This window comes from Pongo pygmaeus, chromosome 4 (genome assembly GCF_028885625.2).
Source record: "Pongo pygmaeus isolate AG05252 chromosome 4, NHGRI_mPonPyg2-v2.0_pri, whole genome shotgun sequence".
NCBI classification, from domain to species: domain Eukaryota; kingdom Metazoa; phylum Chordata; class Mammalia; order Primates; family Hominidae; genus Pongo; species Pongo pygmaeus.
In genome coordinates, this window is record NC_072377.2 from 184,511,059 (window position 1) to 184,529,796 (window position 18,738).

The 18,738-nt window shown below is 54.1% G+C and overlaps 2 protein-coding genes and 1 pseudogene across 2 annotated transcripts; all 3 read left to right on the forward strand.

Annotated features, from left to right (window-relative positions):
• Positions 1–229: 229 nt before the first annotated feature.
• Positions 230–7,371, forward strand: LOC129036278 (NADH dehydrogenase [ubiquinone] 1 alpha subcomplex subunit 12-like; annotated as a pseudogene).
• A 6,166-nt stretch (positions 7,372–13,537) lies between these two features.
• On the forward strand, positions 13,538–14,226 carry LOC129037518 (uncharacterized). Its single transcript, XM_054489749.2, has one exon. It carries the CDS (start codon positions 13,591–13,593, stop codon positions 14,224–14,226), a length of 636 nt encoding a protein of 211 aa, XP_054345724.1. The 5' UTR covers positions 13,538–13,590.
• Positions 14,227–15,102: 876 nt separating this feature from the next.
• On the forward strand, positions 15,103–17,893 carry LTC4S (leukotriene C4 synthase). Its single transcript, XM_054489733.2, has 5 exons — positions 15,103–15,516; positions 16,968–17,067; positions 17,170–17,240; positions 17,325–17,406; positions 17,638–17,893. Exons 1-5 carry the CDS (start codon positions 15,303–15,305, stop codon positions 17,777–17,779), a joined length of 609 nt encoding a protein of 202 aa, XP_054345708.1. The 5' UTR covers positions 15,103–15,302; the 3' UTR covers positions 17,780–17,893.
• The last annotated feature ends 845 nt before the right edge of the window (positions 17,894–18,738 follow it).

The following is an 18,738-nucleotide window of genomic DNA, read 5'->3' on the forward strand; positions in this document are numbered from 1 at the left end:
ATAATGGTTTTGTTGGGGCTCTTAACTTGCCAATAGAAAAGAAATCTGGCTAATATAATCCTATAAATTATTTCCCTACAGCCCATTTTTAAGGTTCCCAGTAACTTTCAGAATCAAAGGAGACGTCGGACGGCCAGGCCTCAGTAGTGGCAAGGCCCAGGCAGTTCCACATCCCTGCAGCCTGCCACTACCCCGAGTCTCTCCAGGTCACCAGCCAGGCTTGGGGGTGATGGAGGAGGACTCGGTAAGGGACAGTTCACTCAGTAAATGTTTAGGGAGCACCTGCTGCGGCCAGGCATTGCCCTAGAGGCAGGGAATATGGCAGAAATTGTGGCAGTACAGGAAGGCAAGGTCCCTGCACTGCAGAGCTCACAGTCTCATGGGAAGGAGTTCTCACACAGGTCAGGTAAGTGTTAGGGAGAAACTAAAGCCAAGTAATGAGAGAGGGCAGTGGAGCTGCAGAGGCTGGGATGGGCCACAGACAACTGTAGACATGGTAGCAACGTAGGTCTCTTAAGAAAGTGACACACAACATAGGCCTAATCACAGCACTTTGGGAGGCCAAGGTGGGAGGATCACTGAGACCAGCCTGGGCAACATAGAGAGACCCTGTCTCTGCCACACACACAAAAAAAATTAGGCATGGTAGCACACACCTGTGGTCCCAGCTACTCAGGAGGATGAGGTGGGAGGATCACTTCAACCCAGGAGGTTGAGGCTGCAGTGAGCCAAGATCATGCCACTACACTGCAGCCTGGGCAGCAGAAACCCTGTCTCAAAAAAAAGTGCTGTTAACAGGAAGAGGGAGGAGTGCTGAGGAGCAAGTTAACAGATGCCTGCACATGTTAAATTTAAAAGCAGGCCAGGCACAGTGGCTCACGCTTGTAATCCCAGCACTTTGGGAGGGATCTGTCTGCCTGGGCAGACAGATCACCTGAGGTCAAGAGTTCGAGACCAGCCTGGCCAACATGGCAAAACCCTGTCTCTACTAAAAATACAAAAATTAGCTGGGCGTGGTGACACGCACCGGTAGTCCCAGCTACTTGGGAGACTGAGGCAGGAGAATGGCTTGAACCTAAGAGGCAGAGATTGCAGTGCCAGGATCGTGCCACTGCATTCCAGCCTGGGCGACAAAGCTAAACTCTGTCTCAAAACAACAACAACAACAGAAAACAAACCCACAAATTTAAAAGCAAGCAATATGCCACTGCATTTAGTAGGATGGTGGCTCTTGCCATCCTCCAGGTGCCTGTGAGCTGCAACGAGCCTGCAGTGCAGGCCTGTGCTGTTCTGAAACCTCTGCCAGCCTGGGCAAGGCTTGCCCGCCTCCCCAGTCCAGCCCCAGAAGATGCCCAAGGTAAGTCAAGGACAAGCTCCAGGGTCTCTTGCTTGCCCCTGGAGTTGGATGGCACACCATGGTTGGTGGCATTATCAGTAATGCTCCCTGCAGGCCAGCCAGCTGATGCCTGGAGCTGGCAATGTGGCTCTGAAGCTGTGGAAAGATGCAAGATGTTAGCTACCTGCGAACTTGGTCCAAAGCTAGTGGCTGAACTTCAGTGTTCCAGGCACTGCCCTGGCCAGCACAGGAAATGGTGAGTGGTGACAAATGTTCTTGACTGGACTTTTCTTCCCCTTTTGCGTTCAAGCAGTTAATGTCCTGGCCACTCTTCAGATTGGCTTTACTTACGCTTCATGGATAATTTGCTCTTCGCACGGTTACAGTAGAGCTGAGCTGCAGAGTTTAGCTAGTGCATGAAAACCATTTCATGGACGTTGGGAAAGATAACGTCAGACTCCCACCCAGAGCAGAAATCAGCGCCACAAGGGCAGAATTCAGGGATCCACCACCCTGTCAGTCTTCTGGGAATAGTAACGTACATTAGGAAGAACTAGATGCCATCTGCTGCAAAAACAAATGCAGCAGCTGTCTGCTGGAGGCAGGGCTGCAGAACGGACTTACTCTGAGGATTTCCACACTGCAGGCGACCTTAAGCAAGCCCTGACCGCATGGGCTGTGGTGAGAAGCAGCGGCCGTGTTAGATTCTATGTGGGATCAGTGTAGTGGCCTCTGCTTTTCTTTGTGCCTGGAAAGCAGAACTTTTCAAGACTGAGGACGAAAAACTGGAATTTTGCATCCTTATTAAGTTAAGATCTAACTACATTTTATGTAGCAGAGACAACTACTTGCTCACTACTTCTGGATTTATTACTGCTGATACCATTTCTCATGAATTTTAAAGTTTTAGGCTGGTTCTATACTTGTAATAACAGATTATTTTATATAACGCAAGACAGAGTCCAACCACATGCAGAATCTTCAAGAGCTACAGATACTGCCATCCGACCTATCTAGAGCTAGAGGCCTAAGGAGGCCCTAGTCCCCAAGTAATAAAAAATTTAAATCTTGGCAGGGTGCGGTGGCTCATGCCTATAATCCCAGCACTTTGGAAGGCCAAGGCAGGAGTATCGCTTGAGTCCAGTAGTTTGAGACCAGCCTGGGCAACATGGTGAGACCTCATCTCTACAAAAAATTAGCTGAGCGTGGTGACACACGCCTGTAGTCCCAGCTACTAGGGAGGCTGAAGTGGGAGGCTTGAGACTGGGAGGTTGAGGTGGCAGTGAGCCATGATGGTACCACTATGTTCCAGCCTGGGTGACAGAGTGAGACACTGCCTGAAAAATGAAAAAAATTAAATCTTGCTGGGCATGGTGGCATTTGCTTGTAGTCTCAGCTACACAGGAGACTGAAGAGAGATGATTGCTTGAGTCCAGGAGTTTGGGGCTGCAGTGGGCTGTGATTTTACCTGTGAGTAGCCACTGCACTCCAGCCTAGGCAACATAACAAGACTGTCTTTTTTTTTTCTTTTTTTTTTTTTTGAGATGGTCTCACTATGAATTGCTCAGGCTGGAATGCAGTAGCATGATCATAGCTCACTGCAGCCTGCACCTCCTGGGCTCAAGCACTCCTCCCACCTCAGCCTCCCGAGAAGCTGGGGCTACAGGCGTGTACCACCATGCCAAGCTAATTCTTTTAAAAAATTTTGTAGAGACAGGGTCTTAGTATGTTGCCCAGGCTGGTCTCAAACTCCTGGGCTCACGCGAGCCTCCTGCCTCAGCCTCCCAAAGTGTTAGGATTACAGGTGTGAGCTACCACACCCAGCCAACCCTGTCCCTTAAAACATAAAAAGATAAATCTGTGGCTTCTTTTTGATTCTTGCTTGTGCAGTAACAGGCATGTTCCTTAAACTTTGCAGCTGTCATTCCTTGCATTTAACCTACTCTATCCAATTGATCCTGGATTCACCTCCCCTGGGTCCACTTCTTAGTAAACCTATGGCATTATAGGAACACTAGAGCAGGAGAACAGGGCGAGTCTAAGCCTGAGTGTGCCACTGCTAACCATGTATGGGACCTCTCTGTGGCTGTCCCAAAGCGGGGAGATTGGATCAGACTGAGCGGACAGTCACAGAGGCTGTGATACACTCCAGATACCTGTCAGGACTGACTGTTGGACACTCATTGTTCAGAGCTGCTGCCAGCTCTCAGCTGACTCTTCCTGGGAATTGCGTTCAGTGGAAGGGAGCTGCCCAAGGTTATGCCCTCTTCCAGGGGCAGCCCATGTCTGGAGACTTGTCAATATGGGAGTATGGAGACCCCAACACCCTTGCCTCAATTTGGGACATCTCCAAAGAGCCATCCTGGCTCCATTGCACCAGTGCTGTCGGCTGAGGCCTCTACTGCGTCTGCATCTCAGTTCCACCTCTCGCCTGCCCAATCCAGCAGCCCTTGCTCCCTTATGAGTGGCGCTGATGCCCTTTGAAATCTGCCTTTGGGGCACCTGGCTTGAGAGAGCTGGTGCAGGGAGTGGTCCCAGGAAGCCGACTGTAAGCTGGCTCGCTGCTGGCTGCTGGCCATGATGACCCCATCACCCGTGGCAAGTGGGACAGCTGTGAAGAGGAACTGTTAAACGTTCGCCATGGTGACACCAGGGCAGGACACTGGGGAAGGGAATAGATTACCCTAGGCCTTTGGGAAGTGTAGGTGGAGGAGTGACTGTGACCTTGAGAGAGATGTTGCTGGGGTTATAGGTGATACCTCGGAGAAAGGTAATGAAAAGCCAACCATGATTAGTCACTAGACAAGGCACAATGTGAGATCCGTCAGAGGCCTCCTTGGCAGCCAGGCAAGAGGGTGGACACAGCTGAAGGGATCAGGCACGGGGTTGTTACTAAGGCATCAGAGCTCCAAGAAGGTAGAACTCTCAACCTAGCCAAGTCTGCCATACCAAGGTCATTGTCCTAGTTAGGAATGTTGGACCCTTACACTGGGATGGGGACATCTGGATCAATACTCTAGAACTCTAGAAAACCTGGACACCCCAGCCCCGCCACCCTCCCCCACACCCTGAAACCTCTAAGCCCACTTCTCCCTGTTAAGGGCCGGTGCTTTGCTCTTGTTTGAAGGTCATGCCCAGGCCTCTGCCACCTCCCCTTAGGATCTGTGCTTACCACCCCTCCTGGCCCCTGGACCAAGAAGGTCAGTAGGAGGGTGCTGGGCCTGCCAGAGAAGAAAGAAGATGAGCTGCTTGGGGGGAGCAGGAGTGTGCCTGAGACGAGGGCATGGCTATATGGGGCTCTGCTATGACCTAGGTCTCAGCACCCTGTCAGAGCCCCCAGGAAGCAGTGCTTGTAGGCTGCCAGCTCGGCTCTCTGAAGCTTCCCAGGAAGCCATGGCCCACAGGAAGAGAATAGCAACTCAGGGGCAAGCGTGGCAGCTCTGCAAGAAGGGACTGAATGCCCAGAGAAGCAGGTGTGGGAGAGAGGAAATGCAGCTGACCCCTGAACAACGCAGGTCTCAACTGCCTGGGGCCACTTACACGTGGATTTTTTCAACAAATATAATGGAAATTTTTTTTGAAATTTGTGACAATTTGAAAAAACTCACAACTGAACCGTGTTGCCTTAGATATATTGAACAAATTAAGAAAAAGCTAGGTATGTCATGGATGCATAAAATATATGTAGGTACTAGGTCTATTTTATCATTTACTGCCATAAAATATACACAAATCTATTACAGAAAGTTAGAAGTTAGTCTACGTGCAGTGGCTCACACGTGTAATCTTAACACTTTGGGAGGCTGAGGTGGGAGAATCACTTGAAGCCAGGAGTTTCAGACCAGCCTGGGAAACAGTGAGACCTTCGTCTCTACAATTAGCTGGATATGGTGGCACATGCCTGTAGTCCTAGCTACTTGGGAGGCTGAGATGGGAGAATTGCTTGAGCCCAGGAGTTTGAGGCTGCAGTGAACCAAGGTCACACCACTGTACTCCTGCCTGGGCAACATAGCAAGACCCTGTCTCCAAAAAAGTTTTTTTACCGGGCGCAGTGGCTTACGCCTGTAATCCCAGCATTTTGGGAGGCCGAGGTGGGTGGATCACCTGAGGTCAGGAGTTTGAGACCAGCCTGGCCAACCTGGTGAAACCCCGTCTCTACTAAAAATATGAAAACTAGCTGGGCGTGGTGGTGGGCACCTGTAATCCCAGCTATTTGGGAGGCTGAGGCAGGAGAATCACTTGAACCTGGGAGGCGGAGGTTGCAGTGAGCCGAGATCGCACCATTGCACTCCAATCTGGGGGACAGAGCAAGACTCCGTCTCAAAAAAGAAAATAAAAAAAAGTTTTTTTGGTCAAAACTTACACATGCAAACACTACGTGGCACATTTATAGTTAAGAGAAATGTAAAGGTGCAGGATAAATATAGCCGCAGCCTGAAGGACGAGGCCGAATGACTGCAGGTCCTGAAGCCCAGCCTGCAGCAGGTCAGCAGCTACAGCTGCCTCCACAGCTAGTTACGAGTTTTTTTCAGGGCAAATGATGGGAGGGTTGGCACATGAGTGGGGGAGGAAAAATGTGGAAACAAATACTATGAAGACAACAAGCAATTTTTGGCTACCACTGATGGGTCACATATACTGAAATGAATGACAAAAACATTCTGGGATGTGGCTGGAAGCGTGGTGCCTCCCAAATGGCATCCTCTGCTTCACTCAGACTCATGATCCCCCAACAACAAAACCACCTCCTGCTCGCAGATTCTTTGGACAAACCATAAATTCAGCGTGAGTGGCACCCCAGAACAATATGTGCCATTTTCTACCACTAGAAAGAAGACAGGAGCGGGTCCCACCTCCAAAACCTGACAAGCAAAGACAATGAAAAACAGTTTAAACATGCAAAATACAGGGCTTTTCGTGGCATTGCACTTTGCCAACCATTAACGGGATTAAAATTGACAAAAAATTTATAACTGCATACAATTAACTGTACTGTACTGCTCTGCTGATCTCGCAGCCATCTGCTGTAGTTACTGCAGTGGGCTTGAGAGTGGCGATGATCTGCTTAAAGCGCCTCATCAGCTTCAAGGGAGCAGTTCGTCCCTCCAGTCAACTGTAGATCACAGTATCACAGTAAAAAGGGATCTCTCGGCTGGGCGCAATAGCTCATGCTTGTAATCCCAGCACTTGGGGTGGCCGAGGTCAGGAGACCAAGATCAGCCTAGCCAATATGGTGAAACCTTTTCCTGCTGACCTTTTAATTGTATCTATTAAAAATATAAAAATTAGCCAGGCATGGTGGTGGACACTTGTAATCCCAGCTACTCGGGAGGCTGAGGCAAGAGAATCACTTGAACCTGGCAGGCAGAGGTTGCAGCGAGTCGAGATCGTGCCACTGCACTCCCGCCTGGGCAACAGAGCAAGACTTCATTTAAAAAAAAAAAAACAGGGATCTCTCTCAGTTCTTGTGTTTTTTTCATCATGTTTGGTGCAGTACTGTAAATCTTCAGTAACACCATGGGACCCATACAAAGTGCCATTAGTGATGCTGGAAGTGCCCCCAAGAAGCAAAGAAAACTCATGACAATAAGAACAATTTAAGTTGCTTGATATGTATTATAGATTGAGGTCTGCAGCTGCAGGTGCCACCCTCCCAGATGATTCATCTTGTAAATGGATGACATAAACTCACGGTATTGATATAGTACAGTACCATAAATGTATTTATGATTTTCTTAACATTTTCTTTTCTCTAACTTACTTTATTATAAGAACACAGTGTATAACACACTTACCATACAAAACAGGTGTTCATGGACTGTTTATGTTCTCTCTAAGGCTTTCCATCAACAGTAGGCTATTGGTAGTTAAGTTTTGGAGGGGCCAAAAGATGTAGCGGATTTTCAGCTGTGCAGGGGTCAGCGCCTCTAACCTCCACAATGTTTAAGGGTCAGCTGTACTCTGTGATAGCCCTGACACCTACCAGCCAAATATGCTCTGCAGGAGGGCTGCGCTCAGTGGCTCACACCTGTAATCCCAGCACTTCGGGAGGCCGAGGTGGGCGGATCACCTGAGGTCAGGAGATCAAGACCAGCCTGGACAACATGGTGAAACCCTGTCTCTAGTAAAAATACAAAAAATTAGCAGAGAGTGGTGGTGGGCACCTGTAATCCCAGCTACTCGGGAGGCTGAGGCAGGAGAATCGCTTGAACCTGGGAAGCAGAGGTTGCAGTGAGCCGAGATTGTGCCATTATACTCCAGGAGCAAGAATGAAACTCCATCTCAAAAAAAAAAAAAAAAAAATGGAGGAGGAGGAGGAGGAAGAAAAGAAGAGGAAGGAGAAGGAGGAAGAAGAAGAAAAGAAGAAGAAGAAGAGGAGGAGGAGGAGAGGAAGAAGGAAGAAAGAAGAATCATCTTGGCCTAGGCCAGCTCCCAGTGGGACCACTGGGTCCACAGCTCCACCCAGCCATTTCCTTGGCCTTGATATCTAATCAAAAAGGACTCATTTCATAGTTGACAGAAGCCTCACACGGGGTACTGGCCTGGGAAGCCACAGTGGGGAAGGCCCAGAGAAGAAATGACAAGGAGCCTTGCTTCCCAGTGGGTCAGACACAGGGTGGCGGTCTGCCTCATAGATGCCTTTTTTTTTTTTTTTGAGACGGAATTTCGCTCTTGTTGCCCAGGCTGGAGTAGAGTGGCACGATCTCGGCTCACTGCAACCTCCGCCACCTGGGTTTAAGCGATTCTCCTGCCTTACCCTCCCAAGCCGGGATTACAGGCTCCCACCACCACGCCCAGCCAATTTTTGTATTTTTAGTAGAGACGAGATTTCACCATGTTGACCAGGCTGGTCTCGATCTCCTGACCTCAGGTGATCCGCCCACCTCGGCCTCCCAAAGTGCTGGAATTACAGGAGTGAACCACCGCGCCTGGCCATAGATGCCCATTTGATTTTCCAGTCTGGGCCCAACGAAACGCAAATGGTCCCTAGCAGGTGACAGCAGTCTGCTGCAAACACAGCAAAGTTGAGTCCCAGTTGCAGCTGCAGTGACCACCAGCCAGCCTCCATCATGGCCCTCAAGTGCTGGGCCCAGCAAGGTGGGCTCATGAGCAGTAAGCAGCAGTGGCAGGGATGGGGCTCAGCGGGATCCCAGTATCGTGGCTCTGGCTCCCCCAGACAAATCCAGATCTGCCACCCAAGTGCCCAAGTCTCCAGCCTGCCAGTGACAGAGACCAGTGTTGGTCTCCTCAGAGGACTGAGTGAGGAGACCAATCACCACCCGGTGCAAACTGAGTCCCTTCCACGCGGGAAGGAGCCACAAGCAATTCATGTTTTCTTTTTTGTTTGTTTGTTTTTGAGACAGAGTCTCCCTCGGTCGCCCAGGCTGGAGTGCAGTGGCGCAATCCTGGCTCACGGCAACCTCTGCCTCCGGATTTTGTGAACCAAGCAGGAGGTTGCTTGCCCGGCATCCTGGCAGGAGTCAGCAATTCTCCTGCCTCAGCCTCCCGAGTAGCTGGGATTACAGGTGCCCACCACCATGCCTGGATAATTTTTGTAGTTTTTAGTAGAGACGGGGTTTCACCATGTTGGCCAGGCTGGTCTCCAACTCTTGACCTCAGGTGATCCACCCGCCTTGGCCTCCCAAAGTGCTGGGATTACAGGCATGAGCCACCGCTCCCGGCCATGTTTTCTTTTTTTAGCTTTTCATTTTGAAATATTTTCAACCTTACAAAAAAGTTGTGAAAATACTACAAAGACCTCAAAAACATTTTGCTAAGTTGTGCCAGACACAAAAGACCACATATTGTATAGTTGCATTTATATGAAATATCCAGAAAAAGCAAATCTGCTAAATGCATGCCCCAAAAGTTCATGTGTTGGGTTTAATCCCCAATGTAACAGTGCTGGGAGGTGGGGCCTAGTAAGAGGTGATTGGGTCATGAGGGCAGAACCCTCATGAATGAATGTTTTTGTTTTTTGTTTTTTTTTAATTTGAGACGGAGTCTTACCCTGTCGCCCAGGCTGGAGTGCAATGGCACAATCTCTGCTCACTGCAACCTCCATTTCCCGGGTTCAAGCGATTTTCCTGCCTCAGCCTCCCAAGTAGCTGGGATTACAGTAGATTGCAGACCTGAATATAGGAGACTGTCTTGATGACCTCAGAGTTGGAAAGAATTTATTAGACAAAACACAAAAAGAGCTAACCATAAGGTAAAACACTGATTCGTTTGTTACAGTCAATTTAAGAGCTTCTGTGCATCAGGAGACACCATCAGGAGCCTGGAAACACAAGCCACTGGTGAAAGAGAGCCTCTCCCTGGGGGCAGGTTTTGGCTCCTGTCAGGGAGCATGCTGGAACCACAGCAGTGGGTGACATAGGAGTTTGCTTGTGCTTACCTGTGCGCTGGGACGCCGTGGGTGCTGGAGCACCACTTCCACTGCAGGAAGGATGGCCTTGGGCCTGCCACACTGTTGGACTACCAGCTCCTGTGGCAGACTGCCCTGGCCACACAGTCACTTGGTGCCCCAATGTCCCAAGGTCCAGTTTTGCTTATTTTGTTTTTGGAATAACGTCCATTCCCTGCTGGGGAAGGCACAGCCTTGATCTGGGACCATAAGGTTATGCACTACGACTCTCTTATGAGGCTTCTGCTAGAAACACCACCTGGCCCTGTCTCTACCACAGCTATTTCTAGCACCAGGGGGTGTGCTCGATTTTGTGAACCAAGCAGGAGGTTGCTTGCCCTGCATCCTGGCAGGAGTCAAAGCAGCAGTCCCGAGTGTGAACTGTGTTGCATCCAAAACCTCCAGAGGCCCGCCAAGGCCTATGTGCCTTTCTTAGTGGCAAGAGATCAAAAGTGCAATAACTTGAATTTTTGCCCGGGCTGGAGTGCAATGGCGCGGTCTCAGCTCACTGCAACCTCCACCTTCCGGGTTCAAGTGATTCTGTCTCAGCCTCCCGAGTAGCTGGGATTACAGGTGCATGCCACCATGCCCAGCTAATTTCTGTATTTTTAGTAGAGATGGAGTTTTGCCATGTTGGGCAGGCTGGTCTCAAACTCCTGACCTCAGGTGAGGACAGGCCCACCTGGGAAACTCCTGTTTTTAAAACCATCAAATGGACGGGGCTCGGTGGCTCACGCCTATAATCCTAGCACTTTGGGAGGCCAAGGCGGGTGGATCACTGAGGTCAGGAGTTGGAGACCAGCCTGCCCAACATGAGCAGGCTGTATTTTTTGTAAAAATACAAAAAATTAGCCGGGTGTGGTGGTGGACACCTGTAATCCCAGCTACTCGGGAGGCTGAGGCAGGAGAATTCGCTTGAACCTGGGAGGCAGAGGTTGCAGTGAGCTGAGATCGCACCATTGCACTCCAGCCTGGGCAACAAGAGCGAAACTCCGTCTCAAAAAACAAAACCAAAAAAAAAAAAATAAAAAATTAAAAAAGGGAGTGTCCCTGCACAAGCTCCTCTCTCTTTGCCTGCTGCCATCCACGTAAGATGTGACTTGCTCCTCCTTGCCTTCTGCCATGATTGTGAGGCCTCCCCAGCCATGTGGGACTATAAGTCCAATAAACCTCTTACTTTTGTTAAATTGCCCCGTCTTGGGTATATCTTTATCAGCAGTGTGAAAACGGACTAATACACTGGGCATGGTGGTGCACGCCTGTAATTCCAGCTACACAGGAGGCTGAGGCACGAGAATTGCTTGAACCCAGGAGGCAGAGGTTGCAGTGAGCTGAGATCGCACCACTGCACTCCAGCCTGGGCAACAGAGTAAGACCCTATCTCAAAAAGAAAAAAAAGGCTGGGCGCGGTGGCTCACGCCTGTAATCCCGGCACTTTGGGAGGCTGAGGCAGGTGGGTCACGAGGTCAGGAGATCAAGACCATCCTGGCTAACACGGTGAAACCCCGTCTCTACTAAAAATACAAAAAAATTAACCAAGCGTGGTGGCAGGCACGGGAGGCTGAGGCAGGAGAATTGCATGAACTGGGGAGGCAGAGCTTGCAGTGAGCCGAGATGGCGCCACTGCACTCCAGCCTGCGCGACAGAGCAAGACTCCGTCTTAAAAAAAAAAAAAAAAAAAGAAAGAGAAGAAGAACAGAGAAGCAGAGAGAAGCCAGGCTAGCTGTCCCAGTAAAGACTCAGGCTCTCACGATCCCAGGCCACTTCCAGACTGAATCAGTTCTCAGCTGTGCAGCAGGTGATCCCTGCCCTACAGGGATCTGCACCCATTTACTCAGGAAACTCTTCTTACTATCCAGTTTTGAGAGTTTTTATATATTCTGAATTCAAAGTATTTTTTTAAATCATATATATGATTCACAAATGTTTTCTCTAAGTCTATGGTTTAATTTATTTTTTTATTTTTGAGACGGAGTCTCACTCTGTCGCCCAGGCTGGAGTGCAGTGGTGCGATCTCGGCTGACTGCAAGCTCCGCCTCCCTGGTTCACGTCATTCTCCTGCCTCAGCCTCCAGAATAGCTGGGACTACAGGCGCCCACTGCCACCCCCGGCTAATTTTTTGTATTTTTTAGTAGAGACGGGGTTTCACCGTGTTAGCCAGGATGGTCTTGATCTCCTGACCTCGTGATCCACCCGCCTCGTGCTGGGAGTACAGGCGTGAGTCACCGCGCCTGGCGCTCTCTGTGCTTTTTTTTTTTTTCTTTTTCTTTTCTTTCTTTTTTTTTTGAGACGGAGTTTCGCTCTTGTTGCTCAGGCTGGAGTGCAATGGCGCGATCTTGGCTCACTGTAACCTCTGTCTCCCGGGTTCAAGCAATTCTCCTGCCTCAGCCTCCCAAGTAGCTGGGATTACAGGCATGCGCCACCATGCCCGGCTAATTTTGTATTTTTAGTAGAGATGGGGTTTCTCCATGTTGGTCAGGCTGCTCTTGAACTCCCGACTTCAGGTGGTCCACAACCTCGGCCTCCCAAAGTGCTGGGATTATAGGCGTGAGCCACCATGCCCAGCCTGGCACAACTTAGCATAAAGTTTTTGAGGTCTTTGTATTATTCCAGTGGGACAGTTTGTGAAACTTGAATAAGATCTGTAAAATACTTGATTACTAACTTGTATCAATGGAAATCTCTTGGTTTATATAACTGAATTTTGGTTATACAAGATTTTTTATTTATTTATTTATTTATTTTTCTTTTGAGACAGACTCTCGCTCCGTCGCTCAGGTGTGATCTCGGCTCACTGCATCGTCTGCCTCCTGGGTTCAAGCAGTTCTCCTCTCTCAGCCTCCCGAGTGGCTGGGATTATAGGTGCCTGCTACCACGCCTGACTAATTTCTGTATTTTTAGTAGAGATGGGATTTCACCATGTTGGCCAGGCTGACCTCGAACTCCTGACCTCAGGTAATCCACCCACCTTAGTCTCCCAAAGTGTTGGGATTACAGGCGTGAGCCACCGCGCCTGGCCGAGACTGTAGATTTTTGCAACTTTTTTATAAGTCTAAAATAATTTCAGTCAAGCATGGTGGCCCATGCCTATAATCCTGGCACTTTGGGAGGCTGAGGCAGAGGATCACTTCAGCCCAGGAGTTTGAGACCAGCCTGACCAACATAGCGAGACTCCATCTCTGGAAGAAAAAAAAATTAGAGCCTGTGGTCCCAGCTACTTGGGAGGCTGAGGTGGGAGGATTGCTTGAGCCCAGGAGTTCGAGGATGCAGTGAGGCACGTTGAGCCACTGCACTCCCGCCTGGGCAACAGAGCACGATCCTGTCTCAAATATAAAATAATTTCTAAATAAACTTTGTTGTTCAAGCTCAGGGTCTGAGTTGTGCACTGCTTATGATCCACTCCACAGAAGTTCTGATTTCTTTTCTGTGCAATGGTTCTGCCGGCCTTTCTGCCTCCCAGAGGTCCTGGTGAGTGGGCATCAGAGGCTCCTTAGGGCTCTGTGGAGGCTCAGGGAGGAGCTTTCGCTTCCCTCCTGATGCTGGTGCCTCCAGAGCTAGGCAGGAAGATGGAAGCTGGGTGGCCCGAGCAGGGGTGGGGGCTTGGCTGGCCCTTCTGTCAGCTTGAGCTGGCTTGAGCCCAGGCAGGGCCCTGACAGCCTGGGCAGGCTCAGAGGGAGGGAGGTGGGAACCAAGAGACCCGGGGAGGGCTCCCGGGGCCAAGACCCAGGTCCCTGCCCTGCACATCTGCCGAGGGACTTCCTCAGAAGCTGCTGATGTTAGGCTTTGGCTTCCTGCTGTGGACTGGGGGGATGAACTCCAACGGGAGGACATTCAGGCCTTGGAGGAAATGAGAGCTTGGCCAACAGGAGGGCCTGGACTCACGAAGACACTTGGACACCCACAAGCACAGAGACATGGGTGTGTGACAGCTGACCAAGCGGTATGCAGGTATGTATGCGTGGTGCACACAGACACCCTGGGCACAGCCCACTGGCACCAGCGTCAACCCCTGTGTGGTGGCCTGCATCCCACCCTTCAGGCAGGCCCTGTGGGGCAGGTTTCAGGGAGGAAGGAGGCTGAGTGGGCAGAGTCTGAGGACACGGCCACCATCGCTCCCTGGCACTGCATCTGTGTCCGGGATCTAGGAGGCAGTCCTCCATCACTGAGCCCCAAGATGACTGTCACACCTTGGTCTAAAGCAGAGGCCGGGCCTGAGCCCTGGCCCCTGCCTTGGAGGAGCTCACAGAGCCTCCAGCTGGGGCATATCTGGTTTCCAGGGGCAGGGGCGATACCCAGAGGAGGAAGAAGGGATTCTGAGAGAGCCCGGCAGGCTCCGAGCCTCAGGCTGGAGCTGAGCTTGGGGCAGCAAGGAAGGACCAGGTGCGAGGGCACAGCCATGCGGCCCGACCCCTGCCGCACGGCCTGTGGCCTCCGCCAGCTCCTGCCCGTGCTTCTGGGTCAGTCTGGACTTTGCCACTTCTGACCAAAAGCCACCGCAAACCCACTCAAGCCAAAAGAGGAAGTGACCGTTAGGCACAACTGGGAAGGCCGGCGGCCGGGGGCGCTCCAGGCGGGGCAACGGGGGCGGCCGGGGGCGCTCCAGGCGGGGCAACGGGGGCGGCCGGGGGCACTCCAGGCAGGGTGAGGGGGACACCCAGGACTCCAGACAGGAGTCCTCAGGTGCCACCCTTCCTCTCTACCTGGCCCTGCGTGGGCTCTGTCCTCCTCAGGGTGGCCCGCCGTAGTCCCCCGCCCCACTCCAAGTTTCCTGTCCCAAAGTTCTAAGGAAGCTTCCAGAACTACATCTCACCATCTTGAGTCAGCCTTGGCTCAGTGTCCATCTCACAGGCCTGGAAGGGGCAGGAGTCAGCACTGTCCAGACCACAGGGCCTGAGTGTGGGAGGGCAGCCGTCTAGGAAGGTGGTGGAGGGTTGTTACCCTGAGGCAAGAGGGCTGCAGGGCAGAAAGACATGGCAGGTGACTGTTGTGGGAGGCCCAAGAGAGGCCTGGGAGAGGGATGGCCCACAAGGGCTGACCCTTCCGCCACCCAGGGGGCCTTGGACAGGTTTCCTCCTGGCAGGGTGGCCCTTGTGCATGGAACCCCTGCAACGGCTAAGGCTGGCAGGCATGAGGTTTCCTGCAGGAGAAAGAGCTTGTGGGGCTCAGTGTGGCTGGGGGGCGCTGGGACTCCATTCTGAAGCCAAAGGCACTGGGAAGGGCTTCCGCAGAGGAGGGTTTGGCAGGGGTTGCCAGGAACAGCCTGGATGGGGGCAGGGAACAGATAAGGTGGGTGGAGTCGTCAGCCGGAGCCTGGGGCTGGCTCCAGCATGACGTGGGGGTCTGCAAGGCCCTGGAGAAAGTGGGGTGATGCAGCAGGGGGCACACCCACAGCTGGAGCTGACCCAGATGGAGAGCTTGGGCTCTGCCAGGCGGGACTAGGCAAGGAAGGGGCACGAACAAGCAGGAAGTGGTGAGGCGGTCTCCAGCTAGCTGCTCTCCCCTGCCCAGACTTTGGTTTCCTCCCTGCAGGCCTGGCCTGGCTCCCTGGCTCTGTGTGGTATGGTCACACCCCCATGCACCCCCTCCACTGAGACGGGGCGGGGAGAGCACCGAGGCTGCTCTTCCTCTCCTGGGCCGACCTCTGAGCAGCAGACAGGGCTAAGCGTTCCCCAGCTCGCCTTCACACACAGCCCGTGCCACCGCGCTGACGGTACCATGAAGGACGAGGTAGCTCTACTGGCCACCGTCACCCTCCTGGGAGTCCTGCTGCAAGGTGGGCTGGTTCCTATCTAGGAAGAGGGTGGGCCTTAGATCCCTACAGCTTGCCCTCTGCCCCCTAGGCCCGGGTGGAGGGCAGAGGTGGGGACTCCAGCCCAGGCCCAAGCTGGAAGAGGGTGGGGACTTTCAGGGACCTGGGGGGCACCCGGCTGTGAGAGCTGTAGGACTGGGGGGTGGCAAGGGTGCCAGGACAAATGGTAGGGTAGCCATGGGCTTGGGGAAGCTGATCTCTGCTCTTTCCAGCTGTCCCCTCTCTGGGCGTCCCAGCAAGCAGCCCCCACTCCCTGGCTCTGCTTCAAAGGCACCTCCATACTGGGACCACATGGAGCAGGGTAGAGGTGGGACTCCTTCCTCCAGCCCCCTAAAAAGAGCCTGCTTATTGCTTTTCTCAGACTGGCCCTAAAGGACACTTTCCTGGGCCAGATATCCTTGCCACTTAAGAGACACCACTACTCCACAGTGTGTGGGCTAGGATAAGGCACAGCCTGGGGAGGGGGCTCTGAAGGGGCTGAACAGACAGGCCAGCCTGACCTCCAGCTGCACCTACACTGAGCTGGATGGCCACCCTGTGACACCCATCTGCAGAGGGCCCAGCACCAAAGGTGCCAGGGCTGCAGGACTCAGAGGGAGATGGCCCGACAGGAGGTCTCGGGAGGGAGCGCACAGCCGGCACTGGCCTGTGTGTGGTCTGGCCTGGCCTCACCTGACCAAGGGAAGGGCTCCTGCTCACAGAGAAAATTTAGGGCCAGCCCACCCTCTGCAACTACCCCAGCCCTGGGGTCCTGGGGTTAGGCTAGGAGAGTCCCAGCTGCAACCTCCTGGGAGCAGGAGAGAAGGTGTCTGTCAGATTTAGGCCTGAGACCGGAATGCAGGAACAGAGAAACTGAGGTTTGGAGGCACAGGGACGCAGGCTTTTGTGATCCTGGCCTGAGGCAGGGTCAGAGGGCCCTGCTGGTGGGCGCTGGTAGGTGGGTGACCAGGGACTGTTAGCTACAGGGAGTGTGCTTCCTTGCACCTGGGAGGATGCAGCCAGCTCTGCCCTCAGGCTCCCGAGGCACTTCCTGGCCAGGGACGTGAAAGCTGCATTTGCCTGTGTTTTGCGAGTGAAATGATTCAGGAACAAGGACTCAAGTGGTCTCTCTCGCGGAGCAGGTGTCCCTGTGCCTGAATCACTCACCCTCCCCCATACACTCACAGGTTGGGACAGGGCCTCTCTGCGCCCCAGGCTTCAGCCCTGCCCTCCTCACTGAATGTCAGGGACACAGGGCAAGCCAGGGATGGGTCAGACGAGAGGTCTCCTCGGGCGGGAGGTGGGGAGGGGCGGGGTGCCGCCTTAGGGAAGAGAGGACACGGCCAAGTGAGGGGCCAGATTGCAGGATCCCTCCCACTCCCATCTCCGAGGCTTCGGGTGTCCAGACCTGACTCCTGCTCCCCCTCCTCCCCCAGCCTACTTCTCCCTGCAGGTGATCTCGGCGCGCAGGGCCTTCCGCGTGTCGCCGCCGCTCACCACCGGCCCACCCGAGTTCGAGCGCGTCTACCGAGCCCAGTGAGGCGCGGCGGGAGGGAGCGGGGCGGAGAGCGAGCCCCGGGCGGGTCCGGGTCGCAGGACCATCCCGGCCGGCGCGCTCATCCCACCCGCCCACCGCAGGGTGAACTGCAGCGAGTACTTCCCGCTGTTCCTCGCCACGCTCTGGGTCGCCGGCATCTTCTTTCATGAAGGTCGGGGTGTGGGGTAGGGGCGCACGCACCGGATCCCCGGGGTCCGCGCAGCGCGCTCACCAGGCCCGCGCGTACCTCTCGCAGGGGCGGCGGCCCTGTGCGGCCTGGTCTACCTGTTCGCGCGCCTCCGCTACTTCCAGGGCTACGCGCGCTCCGCGCAGCTCAGGTGAGGGCCGGGCGGGGAGCGGGGCGGGGCCGGGGAAAGATCGCGGGTGGGCGGGGCCCCTGGGGAGCGGGACCGAAGCTGGGGGCGGGCGACGGGCCGGAGCCCAGCGCCTTTGGGGATTCGGTGGGCGAGCCCTGGCGGCGGCCAGAGGAAGTCCCCGTGGGGCCGTGGTTGCGGCGGGGAAGAAGCGGGGCTTCCTCGCGCCACCTCCCCGCTGACCGCCGCCCGCAGGCTGGCACCCCTGTACGCGAGCGCGCGCGCCCTCTGGCTGCTGGTGGCGCTGGCTGCGCTCGGCCTGCTCGCCCACTTCCTCCCGGCCGCGCTGCGCGGCGCGCTCCTCGGACGGCTCCGGACGCTGCTGCCGTGGGCCTGAGACCAAGGCCGCCGGGCCGACGGAGCCGGGAAAGAAGAGCCGGAGCCTCCAGCTGCCCCGGGGAGGGGCGCTCGCTTCCGCATCCTAATCTCTATCATTAAAGTTCCAGTGACCGAGACCCGGGCTGCGTTCTCTGGGTCCGCGGGGGTGGCGCACCGCGGGCTACGGAGCCTGGAGGGGCCCAGCCCCAAGCCCGGGCAGCCGGGCGGGCTTCCTAGTGGCGGCGTGAGAGTGGCTGCGAAGGAACGGGTCCTCCCCCTGGGGCGGGACTGGATCCGGTCTTCACCTCCTACCCCACTCCCTACTCAGCCTCGGGGTCACAAGGCCGCCCAGTCCTGCCGGGGTTCACCCTCCTAGCGCTCAGCGGTCTCCTCCTCACCAGTTCCCCTCCTCAGGGCCCTTCCCTCTCCTGACTCTCAGCCGCCCCAGTCCCTCGTCCCCTGGCCTTCACAGCTGACACTAGATAGAGCCTGTGGCTCTCTCCCCAGGTGAGGGCAGGGGCCTTTTTCTTTTGGTCAGCACTGGATCCCCCTCGTTAACTGTAGGTGTTCAGGGCAGCCCTCCCAGGTCCGCAGAGCTGCGGACACCATGGGAACGAAGCGAGTGAGTGACAGGCTGTCTCAAGGAAATGTCCAGAAGCCTTGGGGATCCAGGGGAGGCCCACAGAAACAAAGAAGTGACTTTTAGCCAAGTATGCAGGAGAAACGGAGAAAGGAGAGCTTTCCAAGCAGGGGCAACGGTGTGTGCAAAGGCCCTGAGGTGAGCGGGAGACCCTCACGTGCCAGAGGAGTGTGGGGGACCCAGGATGAGGACCAAGCTGAGACACACGGAGGGGAACAAGGAGGCTGGGAAATGCCTTCAGCTTGAGGAGCTAAGGGAAGGCCTCATCGCAGGCCCTGGACATGGGGGAGGCATTCGGGGGACTTGCTATAGGCATTGTGGTCCCAGATTCTGAGCTG